The sequence below is a fragment of the Hyla sarda genome, chromosome 7 (assembly GCF_029499605.1).
Source record: "Hyla sarda isolate aHylSar1 chromosome 7, aHylSar1.hap1, whole genome shotgun sequence".
In the NCBI taxonomy this organism is placed as follows: Eukaryota; Metazoa; Chordata; class Amphibia; order Anura; family Hylidae; genus Hyla; species Hyla sarda.
Window position 1 is genome coordinate 60566558 of NC_079195.1, and position 19941 is coordinate 60586498.

At 42.7% G+C, this 19941-nt stretch overlaps 1 protein-coding gene across 2 annotated transcripts in view; it reads right to left on the reverse strand.

The window, feature by feature from the left end:
* CFAP46 (cilia and flagella associated protein 46) overlaps positions 1 to 19941 on the reverse strand; it is a 236144-nt gene that overhangs the window by 153585 nt on the left and 62618 nt on the right. For both annotated transcript variants that reach the window (XM_056529249.1, XM_056529250.1), the window contains exons 19-24: positions 14856 to 15068; positions 12695 to 12908; positions 9285 to 9434; positions 8468 to 8575; positions 4086 to 4249; positions 2192 to 2323 (exon numbers count right to left, since the gene is read on the reverse strand). In XM_056529249.1, the coding sequence (XP_056385224.1) occupies positions 2192 to 2323; positions 4086 to 4249; positions 8468 to 8575; positions 9285 to 9434; positions 12695 to 12908; positions 14856 to 15068 (981 nt within the window). The remainder of the gene's footprint in view (positions 1 to 2191; positions 2324 to 4085; positions 4250 to 8467; positions 8576 to 9284; positions 9435 to 12694; positions 12909 to 14855; positions 15069 to 19941) is intronic.

The window sequence follows — 19941 nt, forward strand, 5'->3', positions numbered from 1 at the left end:
GATTTATTTTCGTTCTGACCACAGTGCTCTCTGCTGACACCTCTGTCCTTGTCAGGAACTATCCAGAGCAGGAGAAAATCCCCAAAGGAAACCTATGCTGCTCTGGAAAATTCCTGACACGGACAGAGGTGTCAGCAGAGAGCAGTGTGGACAGACAGAAAAGAACTCCAAAAAGAAAATAATTTGTAGTATACAACTGCTAATAAGTACTGGAAGGATTAAGATTTTTTAATAGAAGTAATTTACAAATCTGGCACCAGTTCATAAAAAAAAATGTTTTCCACCGGAGTACCCCTTTAAAAGAGAGGTTTCCCTTAGGTTAGGCCACCACTGTCAGATCAGTAAGGGTCTGACTCCTAGCATCCACACTGATCAGCTGATTGAAGCATCAGCACTTGGGCCTAGTACTTATCAGGGACATTTTGTAGTGACTGTGTCTGGGACTGCAGCTCTCTGCTGTTTAGTTTTATTTAAAGGAGTAGCGCTGGTACTTAAAAAAAAAAGTTTACCTCATCTGATAGCTCTTTCAAAGACTTTTCCAACGATAGCTCATTTGTCAAATTTGGCCCAGCCATTTTCTTGTAATTGCCACCTGTAGCAGTAAGCAGCCATGTCATAAAGACTACATTTCCCATGACTCCCTGCGCCAGCTTCCTGTTAGCTGCTGCTCTCTCCCCCTCCTCTCCCCCCCCCCCCCCCCAGGAAATTATAATAAATTATAATAAAGTGACGCCCACAGCTCCTTCCCTTGTGGTTATCTCCTCCCATTATCCCCCTCATCAGCCCTCTCCATCTGCCCACTAGCCCACTGATCCATGTGCCCACTAGCGCAGTGTTTCCCAACCAGCCGAAGCCTGTCCGGGCATGCTTGGAGTTGTAGTTTCGCAACAGCTGGAGGCACCCTGGTTGGGAAACACTGCGCTAGCGGTGTCACAAGAATGACGCAGCACTACGCAAATAGCGTAGGGCTAACGTAGGCAGCCATAGGAGCCTAGCGTTAGCCCTACGCTACTTGCGTAGTACTGCGCATGCGCAGAATAAATTAACTTTGGGGGAGTAGCCGACTCCGGGCGGGGAGGCCGGCGCAGCCCGCAGTGACTCATGGGAGCGATTAGTCACCGGGCGAAGATGGCGGCGGATCAAGAAGAAATACAGGTCGAGCGTCATCAAAAGACCCAGCTTCCGGCCGGAGAGAAAAGCGAGGAGAAGACCGGGAAGAAGACCATATGGAAAACGTGAGTATATTAGAATGTTATATAACTTTGCCTCATGCTCCAATTCCCCCATAAAAGGTTAGCTCCGGAGTACTCCTTTAAGGGAACGGAACTGGGATGCAATATCTGGCACAGTTGCAGTCATATGTATGGAGCTGCCTCATATGAAGAGGCCTGAGATACACCGATTTGGTAAGCTGACTGGTGGGCTTGCCACTGATCTGATATAGGTAGTCTATCCCATGGAAAGGCCATCATATTACAGTCCTGGAAACACTATTTTACTGGTTTGGATAGGACCGATTCAGCTTGAGTGTTTGCTTAAAGGAAACCGATCTGAGGGGTCAGGCTTCTGTTACTGATGAGGAACGCCTCAGTCCTTAAAGGGGTTTTCTAGTTCACATATTCAGATACCCTATTTGAGAATTTGTTCATTCAGGACCTTCATCTTTTTGCTACAGCCCAAAAAAACCATCTCTTGCTCTGGAGGACCCGAATTCTTCTTGCTCTGGAGGACCTATGTTACACGGACATCCTGTTTATTTCTATGAGAACAGTGTAATTTCTCATTTCTGTTGCGATGGTACTTGCTTTTGGATTTCCCTACCGCAGTGTGTCCCAATCAGAGTGCCTCCAGCTGTTGCAAAACTACAAACCCCAGCATGCCTGGACAGCCTTTAGATTGGTGGGAGTTGTAGTTTTGCAACAGCTGGAGGCTCCCTGGTTGGGAAACACTGCTCTACAGAATGGAGTTTCTCACTGGATGTCCAAGCTATTTAACAACCGTGATCATCTATGTTTCTAGCAAAAGTGGAAAACTCCTTTAATGCTGAAGTTAAGGAATTTTAAGTAAGTTTAAAGCCTGTAGAGAACCCCCTTTAAGGGACCATTTGTAATAGTGTTATTCACTGTATTTATTTTTGCCCTTGCTTAGTTAATCAATTGTAATAACTATATTACTCCATAAAAACACCTACCTTGAGCTCATTTCGAAGGCTTTTATAGCAGAAAGACGTAAGTGTTTTTTTCCAGCCAAACCGTCCATTATGCTTTGGCCCTGAATACAGGCTGTGACGCTCAACATCTCATACGTCAGCGAAGAACTGCGGCTGCGAGAGGCACAAGCAATTACCTAATTACTTATTGAATAAGAGCTAATACATGGCTATTACACTATTTACATCCCCACATAATTGTCATCCACAAAATTATTCTTTTAGAAACAGCTATAAAATATCAATATGCTCTTTACTCAATTGCTCGTGTACTTCATTGGCCTGAAATGCAAAACAGTTAACGCATGTGTCAAAATTCTTGCTGCCAATGATTGTGCTTATGCCACAGCCTTAGAAAAGAATGGGATATGTTTACTAGTTTTAGGTTTCAGCATAAAAGGAGTAGTCCATTATCACAAAACTTATTTGTGTGACAGATCGCGGGGGTCCCACCGCTGGGACCCCCCCCTGGGACCCACCCCCACGATCTCCAGCCTAGTGTCCTGGCTCTTTGCATAAATGGAGGCGTGTCGACCACCACACGAAGATTTGACCACCATGCCCCCTCTATGGGAGAACTGGAGTTAGCCGGGGCACTGGGCGGGAGATCCTACCAATAAGTTACGTATTGTTATCCTGGATAACCTCTTTAATTATAGCCATCCATAGACATGGCAGAAATGGTGTGTTTTAGGGTTCATGCACAATATAGGAAATCTGCCTAAAGAAAGCCTGGGAACAGATTCCATGTGCAGTAGGCCCCGCCGTAATCAATTGTCGCCATGATTGTGACATCACGGCCACGCCCCTCATGATGTCTCACCACACCCCCTCCATTCATGTCTATGATAGGGGGCGTGACTGTTGTCACGCCCCCTACCATAGACATGAATGGAGGGGGTGTGGCGTGACATAATGATCACGGCCACCCGCTCCAAGCGTTCTGAACAAAATGTTTAGAACTCTGGGGCACGGGAGTACCCCTTTAAACCTCATTATTAATTACCAATTACTTGCTGAATTAACGCAAAGGGTGAAAAACGATCAGGTTGCGTTGCTGTTTCCCATATTGCAATGCAAATCTTCCATTAGTTACTGTTGAAAACTGACTTGATGAAGTTACAATCCACAATGAAACTGCAGCCCAACCCGATTGTGATTGAATAATTTACCCAAGATTTCTTACATCCACACATCTCCATTTATATACCCGGAGAAAAAAAACAAAACTCACACGTAAAACGTAAACACTACACATAAATCTTCCCAATTTAGGATGTTTTCTCTACTTTCAACTCATTGTTCTGCTACATTAGCACTGCAGCATGAAAAAAAAGACTAAAAGAACGACATATACATTCTGCCACATAGATGGAAATAAAGCTAAAGCAATGAAAATGATCTAATCAAAATTAAGATTCTTCACATCACACAATAGTATTAAAAAGAAACATGTCATTTTATAACCAGACAGCAGGTGTCACTGTTACCTTTTAAGTATATTAATACTGTACTCTCGCTTTACTATAGAATCACATCATGGACTTGTTTATTGGTTATTTTTTTTTACTGGTACTTCAAATAATGTATTGATTATGTAATATACCATAAAGTTATTAAAAAAAAAAAGTAGAGGGAGAGAATAGGGACATTTTCAGAGCCAGATAGGAGCATTATATACATCAGTGTTTCCCAACCAGGGTGCCTTCAGCTGTTGCAAAACTACAACTCCCAGCATGCCCGGACAGGAGCATGCTGGGAGTTGTAGTTTTGAAACAGCTGGAGACACGCTGGTTGGAAAACACTCATATAACGTCATGGCACTTCAAGCTGTAGAAATCCAGCATTACAATTATAGTGAATAAACTATACATACAAGTCTTGTTTTCTTATCTTCTCATCCAACATCAGTGCCCTCCGGGTACAGGATAAAGCTAACTCTAGGTCACGAGCACTGTATGCAAAGTGCGCCAGTCTGGTTAATGCCTGCAGTTCTACGAGCCGATCTGACCACTCACACTCAAAAGCCGTCTTCTTTACCTAATAACATGAGACATTGAAGAGACAGTTAAAGGGGTATTCCTCTCTGCTGACATCTCTGCTTGTCTCGGGAACTGCACAGAGTAGAATAGGTTTGTTATGGGGATTTGCTTCAGAAACTGGGCGGTTCCCGAGACACGTGTCATCAGAGAGCACTTAGACAGAAAAGAGCAACTCAACTTCAGAAGCTCATAAGTACTGAAATGATGAAGATTTTTTTAATAGAAGTAATTTACAAATCTGTTTAACTTTCTGGAGCCAGTTGATATATAACCCCTTTAAATATATCAGGCTTTAATAAACACAAATGACCTATATAGATTTGAGAGTTTGATAGCGAGCAATGAGACATTAACTGCTGGTATATAATGTCTTCCTGATCTGTAGCTTTTGTTCTGTTCGTAAGTCCATGCCTGTCCATGGGATTGGGCTGTAGGTTGCCTTATCCTGTAGGCCAGTGTTTCCCAACCAGGGTGCCTCCAGTTGTTGCAAAATTACAACTCCCAGCATGCCCGGACAGCCTCTGGCTGTCCGGGCATGCTGGGAGTTGTAGTTTTGCAACAGCTGGAGGCACCCTGTTGGGAAGCACCGCTGTAGACTGTGATGATGCTGTGCCAGCAGATGGCTTGAGAAACTGCTGTACAAAACCTTGTCATCCCTCACACAGACATGTATATGCTATATTCATGGTGACCACAGTGTGGCTCAGAAGACAAATGCTTTGTATGGTCCTTGAATACCCAGTCCATGCCTCCTAATCATCCTGCATTACCAGGGTTATCCACTAGCTGTCACTATAGAACAGAAGCTTAAACAAAGGAAAGCGCTCCATAATGTGATACCGTATATATAAAGAATCGGTGAACAATAATGAAATATGCTCACCGGCGGTGGTTGTACTCAGCCAAGCACAACAATGGTAAGGGCATATAGAGAAGGGGAGTTCTCCGATCTAGCAGCCGCTCCTGGGATAGACAGCAGCCGATCCTGATCTAGCAGCCGCTCCTGGGATAAACAACCACAATTTTTCCTCCGATAAAAACCACAGGATCAGGCAGGCGCATGGATCTTGTTAGGAGCAAACAGTTTATTTACCCACAATGGAACGCGTTTCACATGTTGCCTGATGAAGCTTTTTACCACGAAACGCGTTGCATTGTGGGTAAATAAACTGTTTGCTCCTAACAAGATCCAAGCGCCTGCCTGATCCTGTGGTTTCTCTCGGAGGAAAAATTGTGGTTGACTATAGAACAGGGGTCTCAAACTGGTGGCCCTCCAGATGTTGCAAAACTTTATCTCCCAGCATGCCTGGACATGCCCAAACAGCCATTTGCTGCAGCTAACTGCTGTCGGGAATGCTGGGAGTTAAAGTTTTGCAACATCTGGAGGGCCACCAGTTTGAGACCCCTGTTCTAGAACAAATCAAGCGCCAATTGCTTCTGCCTGCCAGGCTGATTATGTCAGACTGCAGAGATAGGTACATCAAGCAGAGGTACATGTAAACGGCTATTGGTTGGTTATATGAGCGTAAGTTCTTGTTAGTGGAGTAAAAAGAGGAACCAATAACGCGATGAGTGTAATCTGTTATATTATAGTTCTGGCATAATTCAAGATCAGTGGCATCACTAATTTAAATGGGCACTGTCAGATACATAAACTTTTGATATGTTGTTAAGCATCTATACCCATAGGTTTTGCAATTGCTTTCATTAGAAAAATTTCAGTAAGTACTTCATACTGAAAAAGCCAGCAAACAACTGCCCCCCCCCCCCCCACGCCTGCTTGGACACATACTAGTCCTGCCGTGTCCATGCATCATCACCCATGTCATGGACACACTTCCTTGATTGACAGCTGGTAGCACAGGGCTCATAGCTGGAGGAAAAATCCTCCCACTGTCAGCTTGTGTCCCGCTATTGTCAGTGAGGACAAGCTGGGAGTTGTAGTCTTGATAATGCTAGGGGAGATGTGAGCAGACAGCATACTGAGGGAGGGGGCGGAGACCTGCACAGTGAGGCCACGCCCCCTCCCTTTGAGAGGAATTTAGACTAGTGAGCTAAATTTAAATAAAGGTGCTAGACAAAATTAGATGTACATGGTCAGGATTAGGTACTGAGTGATATATTTTTTTAAAAAAACTGTTTTTTGTTGTTGGATCTGACGGGTACACTTTAAGGCAACCAGCTGAGAACATGTGAGAACATGACCAGGTGTGGAGGGGCAAAAACAGCACAGGGCCCTAGTGCAAGGAAAGTATATGGGCCCTATGTTATGTACTAGCTAGATTTTAGAGAGTTAGAGCCTTTTATTACATTTTTTTGTTCAACTGTTTTTTTTTATTAAAGATTTTTTCTTTAAATCAGATATTTGACAGTAAAGAAAATGTAAGTACATAGAATAATAAACAAAGGTCATTACAAATTAACAAGACCAGGTTACAATATGGTAATCTGCATTGATCCGGCTGTCACGATATTGTGAAGACCAAATTTTCTCAGGTCGGCTCTGTGAGTATCGGGGGAAGGCCCCATGTCAGGGACATTAAGCATAGATAGAAGCTGCTATCTGATAAATACTGAAGCTAGGATTTTATGAAGCGGTATTAGTAGGTACTAGTAATATCTCTAGACTTCCTCACAATCCGGATCTATTACACCTCAGCTGATGGTCAATAATCCAGGTAACATGCAATGAAGAACATATACAATAATGTCCATAAAAAAGCAGGAGGTAGAAGGTTTGTAAAATGGCAATCCACCAGCCATAGCATTTATTTCCAGTTTTTTATGCTCAACCAAATAAAGACCCTTGGGTCTGCTGAAGCTCACAAGTGCATGAAACAATTGTCACCTGCATCAAGCAAACGCACTGGCGTCCTAGTCCAGATGGACAAAGATGCTTAATGTAACCTGCACCTTAGAGGGGTACTCCGGTGAATTTTTTTTTAAATGAACTGGTGCCATAAAGTTAAACAAATTTGTAAATTACTTATTTATCATTCCGGTACTTCTTAGCAGCTGTATGCTACAGAGGAATTTCTTAGCTTTTTTTGAATTTCTTTTTTGACTTGTCCACAGTGATCTCTGCTGACACCTCTGTCCGGGTCAGGAACTGTCCAGAGTAGCATAGGTTTGCTGTGAGGATTTTCTCTTCCTCATGATACGGGCATCAGGTGTCAGTAGACAGCACTGTGGAAAAGACAAAAAAAAGAAATTCAAAAAGAAAAGAATTTCCTCTGTAGCATACAGCTGCAAATAAGTTCTGGAAGGATAAAGACTTTTTAACAGAAGTACTACACAAATCTGTTTAACTTTCTGGCACCAGTTGATTTAAAAAAAAATAAATAAATGTTTTCCAACTGAGTACACCTTTAAGACGGAATAAAGATCAGAAGTTTCTTGCCTGGTGAGTGCCACTGTTCATTTCTTCTTTGGACTAAAATATTTTTAATATATATATTTTTAAATAATTGAAGTGCTTCTAACAAAGAATTACATTTTTTAGCATTTATTGCCTCCAAACACCCTCCTTCATGCTGATAGAGGCTCTGGACAAGGTCAGTTTCCTTCTTCTGTCAGCTGACAATATAGTCCCTGTTTAGTTATCCTGCAGGAGTCTTCTCAGCTATGATGCCCTGTTACTGCTGGCTATTCTGCAGTGAACACAGGATCACTATGCATGGCTGTGGGGAGACAGATTTATCATGTGTGTCCCCCAACTCTCATGCTGAGTAGATGGATGTGAACTGTGCTCTACACAAAACACCAGGTTGCACCATACTATGTTAGTAACTCTTCACCAACAGTATGATCAACGGCAGTATAAAAAAAAGTTAATTTAAAGGGGCACTACACTGGCCAGCGTGGAACTAAACGTTACAAAAGCTGTTTTTGCGCTGTGGGGGTCGACCAAGCCCCCTCAATGCAAGTCTATGGGAGGGGGCGTGACAGGCATCAGACTCCCTCCAATAGACTTGTATTGAGGGGGCGTGAACATGGCATCATGAGGGGCATGGCCTACCCCGGCAGTGCAAAAACAGCGTTGGGGACATCAGGTTCTGAACGCTGGCCAGTAGAGTGCCCCTTTAACCCAAATATTTCACTTAGTGTTGCCAGGCTGACAAGTAGCACAAGAACAGTTTACGTGATGGTAGATTTCCTCTTTGAGTTATATGCAGACTCATCTCTTCCCATACAGTTTATTTAACACATTACATACTTGTGAGAGGCTTGGAACGGTGAAGTCCATGAGTCCTAACCCATTACAGGAGTGCATTTCTAGAGCAACAAGGACTCTGGTCATCGGGTTTTGTCCTTCATTGTTGTCCTGAAAAAATAATAACAATGATACCTTCAAATACAATAGATGCCCTTGCATTATATAATCAATTCATTTCCCCATTAAAGCCAATGAACAATAGCCAAGCGAGACCATTGTCACAATCACAATGCTACATTAGAAACAGCACTAGCCATGGACTCACAATGGCGGATTGTCAGCTCTTGGGATAGGTCTGTTTAAGTAAATATTCCTATTACTCATAAAATAACAATTCTGGAGCATCCTTCATTCTGCTGTTTACTTGTTATCCCTACTAGAAAGATGTTAAATTGACAACTGGGTGTTACCATCATCTTGTCAATAGAGGGTGCCCTAGAGGCACATCCTATCAATACGGGAATGATACACCCAGCTGTCAATTTATTCATATATTTCCAGGAAGAATGACAAAGGAACATCCAAACAAATAGTCCTAACTAAAGGTGCTCTATATTGGTACTTTATAGGGAGTGAGAAAGTGATAGAGAGAAAATACAAAGGAATGCTTCACACATTTAGGATTTGCCCACAGCGAACACTGTTGTGTATTTTACAAAGAGTCAGTGATAGAAATCCAAGGCTACCACCAAAATCCTCATCAAATCCTGAACAAAGACACAAAGCCAAAGACAGCAAAAGAGGGACCATCCAATAGAAATCATACAGCCCCAGATATAAAGTCATTGACTGATATATAATCTACTTTTAGCCAAACCTCATCGTCTGTCCCAAGTTTGGGTCCAATTTGTTGCTGCAGTAACTGTTTTGCCTTGACCCACGTAGAAATGAGTTGTTGTCTTATGGTGATGGGTACCACATCTTCTGGTGGACTCCCATTGGTCAAATCAAAAGCGTAATCACAGACCTAAAGAATAATGAACAGATTATCACATAAAAGGGACGCTGAGGCCGATCAACACAAATTCTCTAATTCTTAGACCATGTAAACTAGACAGTCTAAAGGCCCAATTACACAGGGTGGTCATCTAAAAAGGACCTTAAAGGGGTACTCTGCCCCTATACATCTTATCCCCTATCCAAAAGGATAGGGGATAAGATGTCTGATCATGGGGTCCCGCTGCTGGGGACCCCCGGGATCTCGGCTGCAGCACCTTGCTGTCATTACTGCACAGAGCTAACTCGCTCCGTGCGTAATGACTGGCGATACAGGGGCCCTCCCAAAGACTTGTATTGAGGGGGCGGGCCGTGACGTCACAAGGGGGTAAAGCCGTGACATCACGATGTTCTGGCCACTGTATTGCCCATCATTATGCACAGAGAGAGTTTGCTCTGTGCAGTAATGACAGGTGGGTGCTGCAGCCGAGATCCCGGGGGTCCCCAGCGGCGGGACCCCCGCAATCAGACATCTCATCTCCTATCCTTTGGACAGGGGATAAGATGTCTAGGGGAGGAGTACCCCTTTAAAGGGTACCTCTCATCAAAAAAACTTTTGATATATTATAGATTAATGTATGCAGAATAACTTTACAATTGCATGTTATTAAAAAATATGCTTCTTTCTATTTAATTTTCCATTTTAAAGAAATGACCACTAGGGGTCTCCCTACCAGTCCTGGCAGCGAGCATTTCAGACTCATGCTGGAGTCCTAAACACTACGAGCTGCCAGTCTGCTTTGTTCACAAAGGAGAACACTCAGAGCTGCCAGCCTGCTTTGTTCACAGCCTGTTTGGCTGTGAACAAAGCAGGCTGGCAGCTCTGAGTGTTTAGGACTCCAGCATGAGTCAGAAATGCTTGCTGACAGGACTGATTGGGAAAAATACAATAGAAAGAAGCATATTTTTCATTAACATGCTATTGGAAAGTTATTCAACATTCATTAATCTAAAATATATCAAAAGTTTATTTGATGAGAGGTACCCTTTAATCCTCCCAATAGTTATTAGCTTCTGAAGTTTTCTGTTTAACTGCTCAATGATGATGTCACGTCCCGGGACGTGAGTCATCAGAGAGCAGTTAGACAGAAAACAACAACTCAACTTCAGAAGCTAGTAACTATTGGAAGGATTAAGATTTTTTTAATAGAAGTAATTTACAAATATGTTGATATATAAAAAAATTTTTGGCCTGGAATACCCCTTTAATTTATAGCCAACTCGCTTCAATGGAATTCCTGCAGCAGAATTCTGCTGTGTGAATGGGACAGCGAAATCCCATTGAAGTGTATTGGCTATAAATCCATGCAGAAATTCTGCCATGTGAACATAGCCTTATGGCTGGCTAGGGACTGACACTGTCCATGATGGGAGCTGTAGTAAGACAGATGGCTCCTGCCGGGGAAGCCTGCGGCATTGTGCCACGATCCCCAGCCGGCCAGCTATATTAAAACCATGATCCACACTATAGAATTTTAAAAACCCTGTTGGGAGCCCTGAATGGCTACTTGGTGCCGGCTATTCAGGGCTCCCGATGGGTTACTGTAAAAAATACATCGCTGTGGAGCTGTGTGGTTGACATGCAGCCCATTACCCTGGTTGATAACTTTTGATTGCATCGGGTTTCAGAAGTGAAACCTGATGCAATCAATCCCTCAGCGCTTTTACTACAACTACTCCCAACATGGAACAGACTCTGTTCCATGATGGGAGTAGTAGTACTATCGCTACAGTAGTCTCCCCAGCCGCCCGTAGACTCCTGCAGCTGGGGAACTACATCTCATATCATAGAAACAAGTCTGTTCCATGAGGGGAGTCGTAGTAGTACCGCAGCAGTGCAGGAGTCCCAGGTGGCTGCGAAGAAAAGATCTGGAATAATTCGGAATCCGTGTGAACATTTCCGCACGAATTCCGCACAAATTCCACATTAATTCTGCATCTTTTTAACATCTGCAGAATTCTGTACCGAACCAATGCGGATGCAGATTTGATGCAGATGTGCGGAATTTACGTTGCGTGAAAGCGGCCTTAGGCACCAAATTCTGCATGAAAATCCTGCACAAATTTATAGCCAATACACTTCAATGAGATTCCTGCAGCAGAAATTCTGATAAGTGAATGGGACCGCAGAATCCCATTGAAGTGTATTGGCTATAAATTCATGCAAAATTTTCATGCAGAATCCAGTGCAGAAATTATGCTGTGTGAATCCAGCCTTAGGCCACGTTCACACAGCGGAAATTCAGTGCAGACTTTCGCCTGGAATGTCTGCATGGAATTTCCGTTGCAGCAGAGTCCTGTTGAATTCAATGGGATTCTGCTGCGCTGTGCACATGGTGGAATTTCCGTGCCAAATGTTTCTGGCACAGAAATTAAATTTTTGAGTCTGCATGGAATGCATAGCTGTCTATGAGAAGGCGCATTCCGAGTGGTCCTAGCGCTGGCAGATTCTGCCAGCACCCTGGACTGTATGCAATGTCCGCACAGAGATTTTCCATGAGGACTTTCTGCCGTGTGAACGCGGCCTTAAAGTCTAGGTCAGTGCGGGTTAAGGCCGGGTTCACATGGCAGAATTTCTACACTGAATTCTCCATGAATTTATAGCCAATACACTTCAATGGGATTCTGCTGTCCCATTTACACATCAGAATTTCAGAATCCCATTGAAGTGAATTGGCTATAAATTCATTCAGAATTTTCACGCAGAATTCAGTGCAGAAATTCAATACAATAAATTGTATTATTTGTTTTACCTTCTTGTGAAAGTGTAGGAAAGTTTGTATATTGCATACAGAGCCAACCAGATGTATAAACCCAGCAGGAATGACAAATGACAACATTACAACCTGACTCAAGCAATAGCAATTGTAACAATTGGATGTTTCATTTAAATGTCCTCCGGAATTTTATAGAAAGGAACTAATTAAATTTCCAGAATCTCCTGATACTCAAAGTACAATATGCTTGGGAGTCCGAGGCCTTATGGTAACCTGCAGGCTAAAGTGTTATGTCAATGTCAGTTCTCCATGGTTTGTGAAATGAAGTATTTTAAAATAAGCATATGTTTAAGGATCTATGGGACGGCAGAGACTAAGGCAATTATCTACAAAGTAAACCTTCCCATAGAGGAGCCATGCCAGCAGCTCCTTCCAATTTACACAAATATTCAAACCGTTAACATATAAAACCACATTCATTTATAAAAGATATCCCTGCAAAATGAATGCATACCTCCAGGGCCAGTTTCACATCAGTAAGGCCATTTGGATCAATTGACAAAACATGTGCTACATTAGATTTTTCAGGTCCTTTCCCCGAAGCCTTCTTTCCTTTCTCTGTATGCAGACTTGTATCTGATCTTTTATTATTGTCTGACACAGGTATCCAGCGAAGAATTAAGCCTTTGGCTAATGCACTGGACAGCAAAACCAGCAGCGACGGGTTCCTGAATGGCAAGAGAAAATGTAAAAGTACTGTAGAGAAAGTGAAATGTACAAAACTGAATGGTTACTTACAAATGGGGGTATTCCCTCTGTTGTTTCAGCGGCTATGGTTGGTTCACATGAGCGTAGTATAGACACATGTTTGCATTCGTATTATGGCCTCAAGCCCTATGGTGACCATGACACCGGTCAGGCAGGGAATTGTGTCCATAATACAGATACAAAAATGCACATGTAATATGCTCAAGTAAAACCAGCCTATGTATGTAAAGTAGCCTTTCTCCAGAAGGAAGAGCGCTTGCTATTTGGTGCAACCTACTGGAGGTAGTATCCCTGCAATGATGATACCTCTGATAGGTGTCAACAAAGAGAAAGCCGTCTACCTTTGCATATTAAATTCGTGATGGAGCAACACATGGACTATAAGACTCTGCACATCAGTTTGGAACCCCATCCAGGAAAAACGTTTACACTAGTCAAAGTTAATTACTTTAAAAGAGGTTTTCCCATCACTTACCTACAGGATCGATGATGCATGTCTGATCCTGGGACCCCTACCAATCATGATAATGCAGGGTCTGACAAAGATAGCTAGTGCACTGCTTGATTGTGTACATTAGTATGATATAACTGAATAAGTTGGCTGCACATATGCCTGTCTGCTACTGCATTCAACCAGGGGGACCCCTGTTCTCGTAATCCTCACTGATCAGATATTTATCACATATCCTTATGAAAAGGTAAGGAGTAGTGTTTGTGGAAAAATAAACTTTAAAGAGTACCTGTCACAACAATCTGACGACAGAATATGTGCAGACTGGCTGGCATTTTCGCAACCTGAGACTTGGCCAGGAGTCAAGAAGCCTAAAGTCCTTTGCAAAGTCTATGAAACGTCCAGCATTTCGACTCCTTATCACGGGTGAATTCACTTACGTGAGATACTGTATGTGTAAGCACAAGCTCACCACAAGTCAATGAATTAGGGGGACAAATGACTTAGGGACTATGTATATTACAAATCACTTTGTATACAGTAGATGTAGTGCAGTAGAGGACATCAATGAATCACAGCAGAGTTTGCAATTCAACACAAATCATGATGCTGTAGACTGTAGCTAACCCTTATGAGTAACAAAGGTCTGCTAAAGATTAAAAGTCATCACCTATCCACAGGAGGTCAGTAAGTGTGACTGTTGGGACCCCCACAGATCATGAAAACAGAGCACCTTAAGTTGAAAATCCCAGAGAGAGTGAATGGAGCCAAGTGTGCGCACTACTGCTCTATTCATCCTGGGAACTAAGGACCTCTGCTCTCATAAAAGGTGCAGATCCCAGAGGATGAACCCCTACCAATGCTTAAAAGGATTGTCTCAGGATACATCAGACACTGATCCGCTATCTGCAGGAGGAGGGGATAAGTGCCTGATCGGAGAAGGTCCGAACCCCGGGGCTCCCCGCAATCTCCTGTACAGGGCCCTGTGCAGGAGGTGTGTCAGTCGCAGCTTGACGCTGTGGCCCACATGCCCCATCCATGTATCTCTATGAGAGAAGCGGAGATGCTGCGTTCGTGCATCCCCGCCTCTCCGACAGAGCTGTATTGGGGGGGGGGGGCACGATTCGTCAACGACGCGCGCATTAGCCGCGCACAGCTGCGGCAATGCTGGGTCCCCGTACAGGAGATTGCAGGGGGTCCCAGCGGTCGGACATCCTGCGATCAGACACTGATCCCCAATCCGCAGATAAGTGTCTAACACTGCAGTACTCCTTTATTGTTATAAAGTCTCTGTTCTCAAAATGAATAGATATAATGTGGGTTTACAGTGTCAGGTGTAGAGAGAAGAAAAAATACCCATATAAACTCCTAAAATACTGGCATACCGGAGGAAAAACGACTATTTTACTACTGGAACCAATAGTAACACAAATTACATTAAAGGATAAAAACTTACCCACAATGCCCAGTTTTCTTAAGTGCTACAAGCAGTTTCTGAAGTGTCTGTACAAGTAATGTTAACCTCCCAGATGCGATGATATGCTTGTTATGGTTTAGGATATAGACAGTGGCGTTATGAGTTATCCAGGCCTCCTGCAGCTCCACACCCAACTCTGCGGCTTGTAGAAAGTTATCTGTAGCATATGCTGAAAGCTGAAAAATCCAATCCCTAACCAAAAAGAAAGGCAAGTGTTACATTTCATTACTATCCCCTAAGAACATTTGTGGTATTCACAGAGGCATGCAGTAGCTACAGAACGTATAGGTGGAAGTTACTCCTAGGTCTAAGAATCTACAGGAGCCCAAAGGGCCCTTTACCAAATGGGAATGGTGAGGGTATGTGCATACTGATTTATTCAGAGCTAATTCAGCTTGCATCAGATTCCTATTGTTTTCAATGGGATTTTGCCGCACTATGCACACAGTGGATTTTCTGGATTCCTGATCCAACAAATGAATGCCCGCTGAAATACTGCCCAGAATTCTTTTCTTTTAATGGGGACAGCATATGGCCAAGCCGGTCTTAGTACAGACTGATATTGGCAGCACCTGCCGCAAATGAAACATCTGCCCGGAATTTATCAGGGTGAATATTTCTCAGTGTGCACATACAAGACAAGGCTCACTGAGGGATCAGATTACATGTTACAAGGTGAAGAGCAACAAGGAGGAAAATAACATGGGAGTTGTTGGAGATAGTCAGAGGCAGACAGAGAGACAGCTGAGACTGTACAGTACAAAAGTTAACTTTTACTTAAAGATATGCTCACTTGGGAAAAAAAAAAACAAGCCTGTGTAAGTCACTCTGCCATGGGGGAAGGGGTGGGGGGGAGGGTAATCTCATAGACTTTAATAAGAGCTTCACAGAAAATGAGTGACATATAACTTCTTTCTTGCACAATTCTCGGCTTCTGTGCTGTTTTTGACAGGGAAATTTGAACAATGTCTGTTTTCCCCTGCTAACATACCCCTAGATCTCATCCCAATGCTTAATTTACAGCATATACTGCACAGAAGCAGGATCTCCTCCTCTGTGTGTGAAATGTATGGGAGACATCATAGAAGCTAGGTTCTTCCCATAAGGTCAGAGACAACTGAAAATTAGAACTGAAGTCCGTAGAGCAGAAATCTAGTGAAAATGCCATATAAAAGCTATATAATGGCCATAAATAATGCTGTACACACATAACAGCTTATCCTGAAAAGTCACCTAAACGATAGATATGTATTGATGCATGAACCATAAACTTTCAGGCTCTATGTAGTTTTCTGTTGAAGCTGACTATCTTTAATCAGAGTGGTCTTGGTTAAGAGAAACACTGCCAGGTAAACAGTCCATGCCATCTTTCTGACAGCTTTACATTGTACAAGAATATTACCATAAAATGATTACACCTATAGACTAAATGTATTAATACCCAATCAGTGTATTCTGAGGAGTCATCAGAAAAACCTAACAGGTTCAGTCTCCAGCCCTTATCTCTCCTCTCCTGAACGGTCTTCTGATCTGATTTATGACAGGAGAAGAGACATAAAGGCTATAACTAAGCCCATCTAGCTGCTTCTAAAAGAATGTGACCGTAGCCTGCACCATATGCGAAACAAGGAGGCAGAAGAAGAGAAACTAAGCTAAATAAGTACCTATGGGGAAAAAAAGACTTTCTACGAAGGATAAAAAAAAATATTTAAAAAACTTTTATAGACTTTAAAACTACTAGGAATCCAAAGGAAAAAGCTTTACCACCAACCAGAAGTTAAAGGGGTACTCCGGTGAAAACTTTTCTTCTTTTAAATCAACTGGTGCCAGAAAGTTAAAACATATTTGTAAATTACTTCTATTAAAAAATCCTTCCAGTACTTATTAGCTGCTGAATGCTACAGAGGAAATTCCTTTCTTTTTGGAACACTGATGACATCACGAGCACAGTACTGTCTGCTGACATCTCTGTCCATTTTAGCAACCGTGCATAGCAGATGTATGCTCAGTGGTTAGCACTGCTGCCTTGCAGTGCTGGGGCCTTGGGTTCAAATCCCACTAAGGACAACAATAAATAAAGAGTTATTATTATTATTATAATGACGTCAGCAAAGAGCACTGTGCTCCTGATGTCATCAGAGAGAATTCCAAAAAGAAAATAATTTCCTCTGTAGTATTCAGCAGCTAATAAGTACAGGAAGGATTAAGATTTTTTAATAGAAGTAATTTACAAATCTGTTTAACTTTCTGGCAGTTGATTTAAAAGAAAAAAGGTTTTCACCGGAGTACCCCTTTAACATCGCACTCCATGTATTTCATGATATACTAATGCAAAATCATAGAATGTTGCAAAAGCTTGTAATATCTTATTAATATTTTTATTGGAAAAACAATATTTTGTAAAGACACGCATTTCAAAAGCATTTCTGAGCACATATGCATAAAACACATGTGTTACATCTGACAAATATACAGGGGTTAAAACAACAGATGTGGAGATTTTACACTTAGACTAGGTTTACATTACACTTGAGCTCTGCTAAGGAGAGCTTTGTCGGCAAGTCTGTCCTAACGATGGAAGTTTAGCAGAAAAAAAAAAAATACTACATGAACTTTTCTCCTGTAAACTAACAGATCTCCAATGGACCCCATTCAAGTCAATGGGATCCATCCAGGATTTCGTGCTGACCTGGTGGAGCCAGTTGTGCTCCGAATGGTGAATGAAAAAAAAAAAAAAAAAAAAAAAAGAGCCAAATGGACCCAGAATGGGACAGAGCACAATGGCATTGTGAACCTAGCCTTACATGTGTCTTCTGCTTATGAGCTCAGAAATGCTTTTGACTTGAAAAAGGGAGGCCTCCCAAAAGCTTGTCTTTACAAAATACTGTTTGCTCAATAAAAAAAAAAATTACAAGATTGTAAAGATTGTATGATTTTGCATCTATGATATACTAAATAAGAGTAAAAATACACTATAGAGCAGTGGTCTTCAACCTGCGGACCTCCAGATGTTGCAAAACTACAACTCCCAGCATGCCTGGACAGCCAACGGCTGTCCGGGCATGCTGGGAGTTGTAGTTTTGCAACATCTGGAGGTCCGCAGGTTGAAGACCACTGCTATAGAGAATACATTTACACTGTGAGCTACCTGTATTTATTAGGACTTCTTTATTGTGCATATAGCTTTGGTTGCCCTCTTATAGCACCACCATTCTGTTCTGTTGTAAGAGAGTTTTTAGGGCTTCGGCACAATTGCATCCTGTGTAACCTATTTCTATGTTACTGTCTTTTACTGTTTCCAAGCAATATAAAAAGTTAACTTATGGAGGAGTTTATGGTTACATTGGAGAGGGGCCTTATGTTGGATACCCTAACTCTTTATAATTCTGTTCTTTATTGCACATGACAGCATCCCTGAAGTACATGTAAGAGCATTGAACCAGAACCTACTGGGAACCAGGAAACACAGAACTGCAAGCAGCTTCAGGCTCCATATTCCCAGACTAGAATCAACCATGTCATATCATATGCATCAGAATCCATCCATAAACCCTGCCTGTGATCAAAGAATAAGAGTTGTAGTCTCTGCAAGATCAATTCTGCTTCTTGGATGTCATTACATTAAAGGGGTAGTCCAGTGGTGAACCCAGTGGTGAACAACTTATCCCCTATCCTAAGGATAGGGGATAAGTTTGAGATCGCGGGGGGGTCCGACCGCTGGGGCCCCCTGCGATCTCTCTGTACGGGGGCCAGGCTCTCCATCCAGATAGCGGGTGTCGACCTCCGCACGAAGCGGCGTCCGACACGCCCCCTCAATACATCTCTATGGCAGAGCCGGAGATTGCCAAAAGGCAGCGCTTCGGCTCTGCCATAGAGTTGTATTGAGAGAGCGTGTCGGCCGCCGCTTCGTGCGGAGGTCGACACGCCCCCTTCCCGCGGGCTGTCGGGGCTCCGTACAGGAGATCGCAGGGGGCCCCAGTGGTCGGACCCCCCCGCCATCTCAAACGTATCCCCTATCCTTAGGATAGGGGATAAGTTGTTCACCAATGGGTTCACCACTGGACTACTCCTTTAATTACCCCAATTCCAAGACAAGTTACATTAGTTACTCACAAAGGGTCAAACTGTAATAATATACATACAGTGATTCCTCAACATACAATAGTTTCAACATACAATGGTCTTTTCTGGACCATTGTAAGTTGAAACCAGACTCAACATACAATGTACAGGGTAACGACTGGAAAGGAGGGTAACGACTGTGGCTAATAACTGGAAGAGTGGACATGTTCATTTTTACCAGCATACAAAATGAGAGTTGTCTCAGGCCTTTCCCAGGTTGCAATGCGACCCAAGACAATGCATCACTAGTCAGATGTTAAAAGGGAGTGTGTCTGTGCTTTAATGGGTGGAGGGACCACTGGGTGGGAGAGAGATCATTCTCCACAGGGCTGCAGGGAAGTGTAGTTTTAAGCACATAACACATATAAGGGTGCCTAGCTGTGCTGCAATGGGTGAGGTGGTTGATGTGTGGGAGGGAGGTAAGTCACAGGTTATGAGAAAAGTCAGCCTATGTTGGATAATCCGTTAAAATCTGCCAAATATAGTGATCTTTGCTAATTAAGTAAAATCATGGAAGGTCATTATAACTAATGGAGGCATCCCGACCAGATACTAACATGACAAAAGTACAATTTAAAAGAGTACTAAAGCTGAAGACATTTTTACTGTCATCCGACAATACTAATGTGTGTCTTTTTGGTACAATACTCTTACACTGTATTTACTTTTAAAGTTTTGCTCATCAGCTTTAACAGCAGCCCTTGTGCAGGAGCCCTTCAGTTTGGGGTGTTTTCGTCTGCCTCCCACCAGGTGTTCTGTGAGTTCTTCATTGAAGTGATTGCTCAGATTTTGTCACTGAAGAGGGCCTTTCACAATCTCTGCGTTTATTCAACACTGCATTTTGCTCTTCATTGACAAGAACACTTCACTACACCTTTTTCCCCAAAATGCAGTTTTCAGCTGTGATGTTTGATATGATTGTGATATGTACTTGTGTCATTCA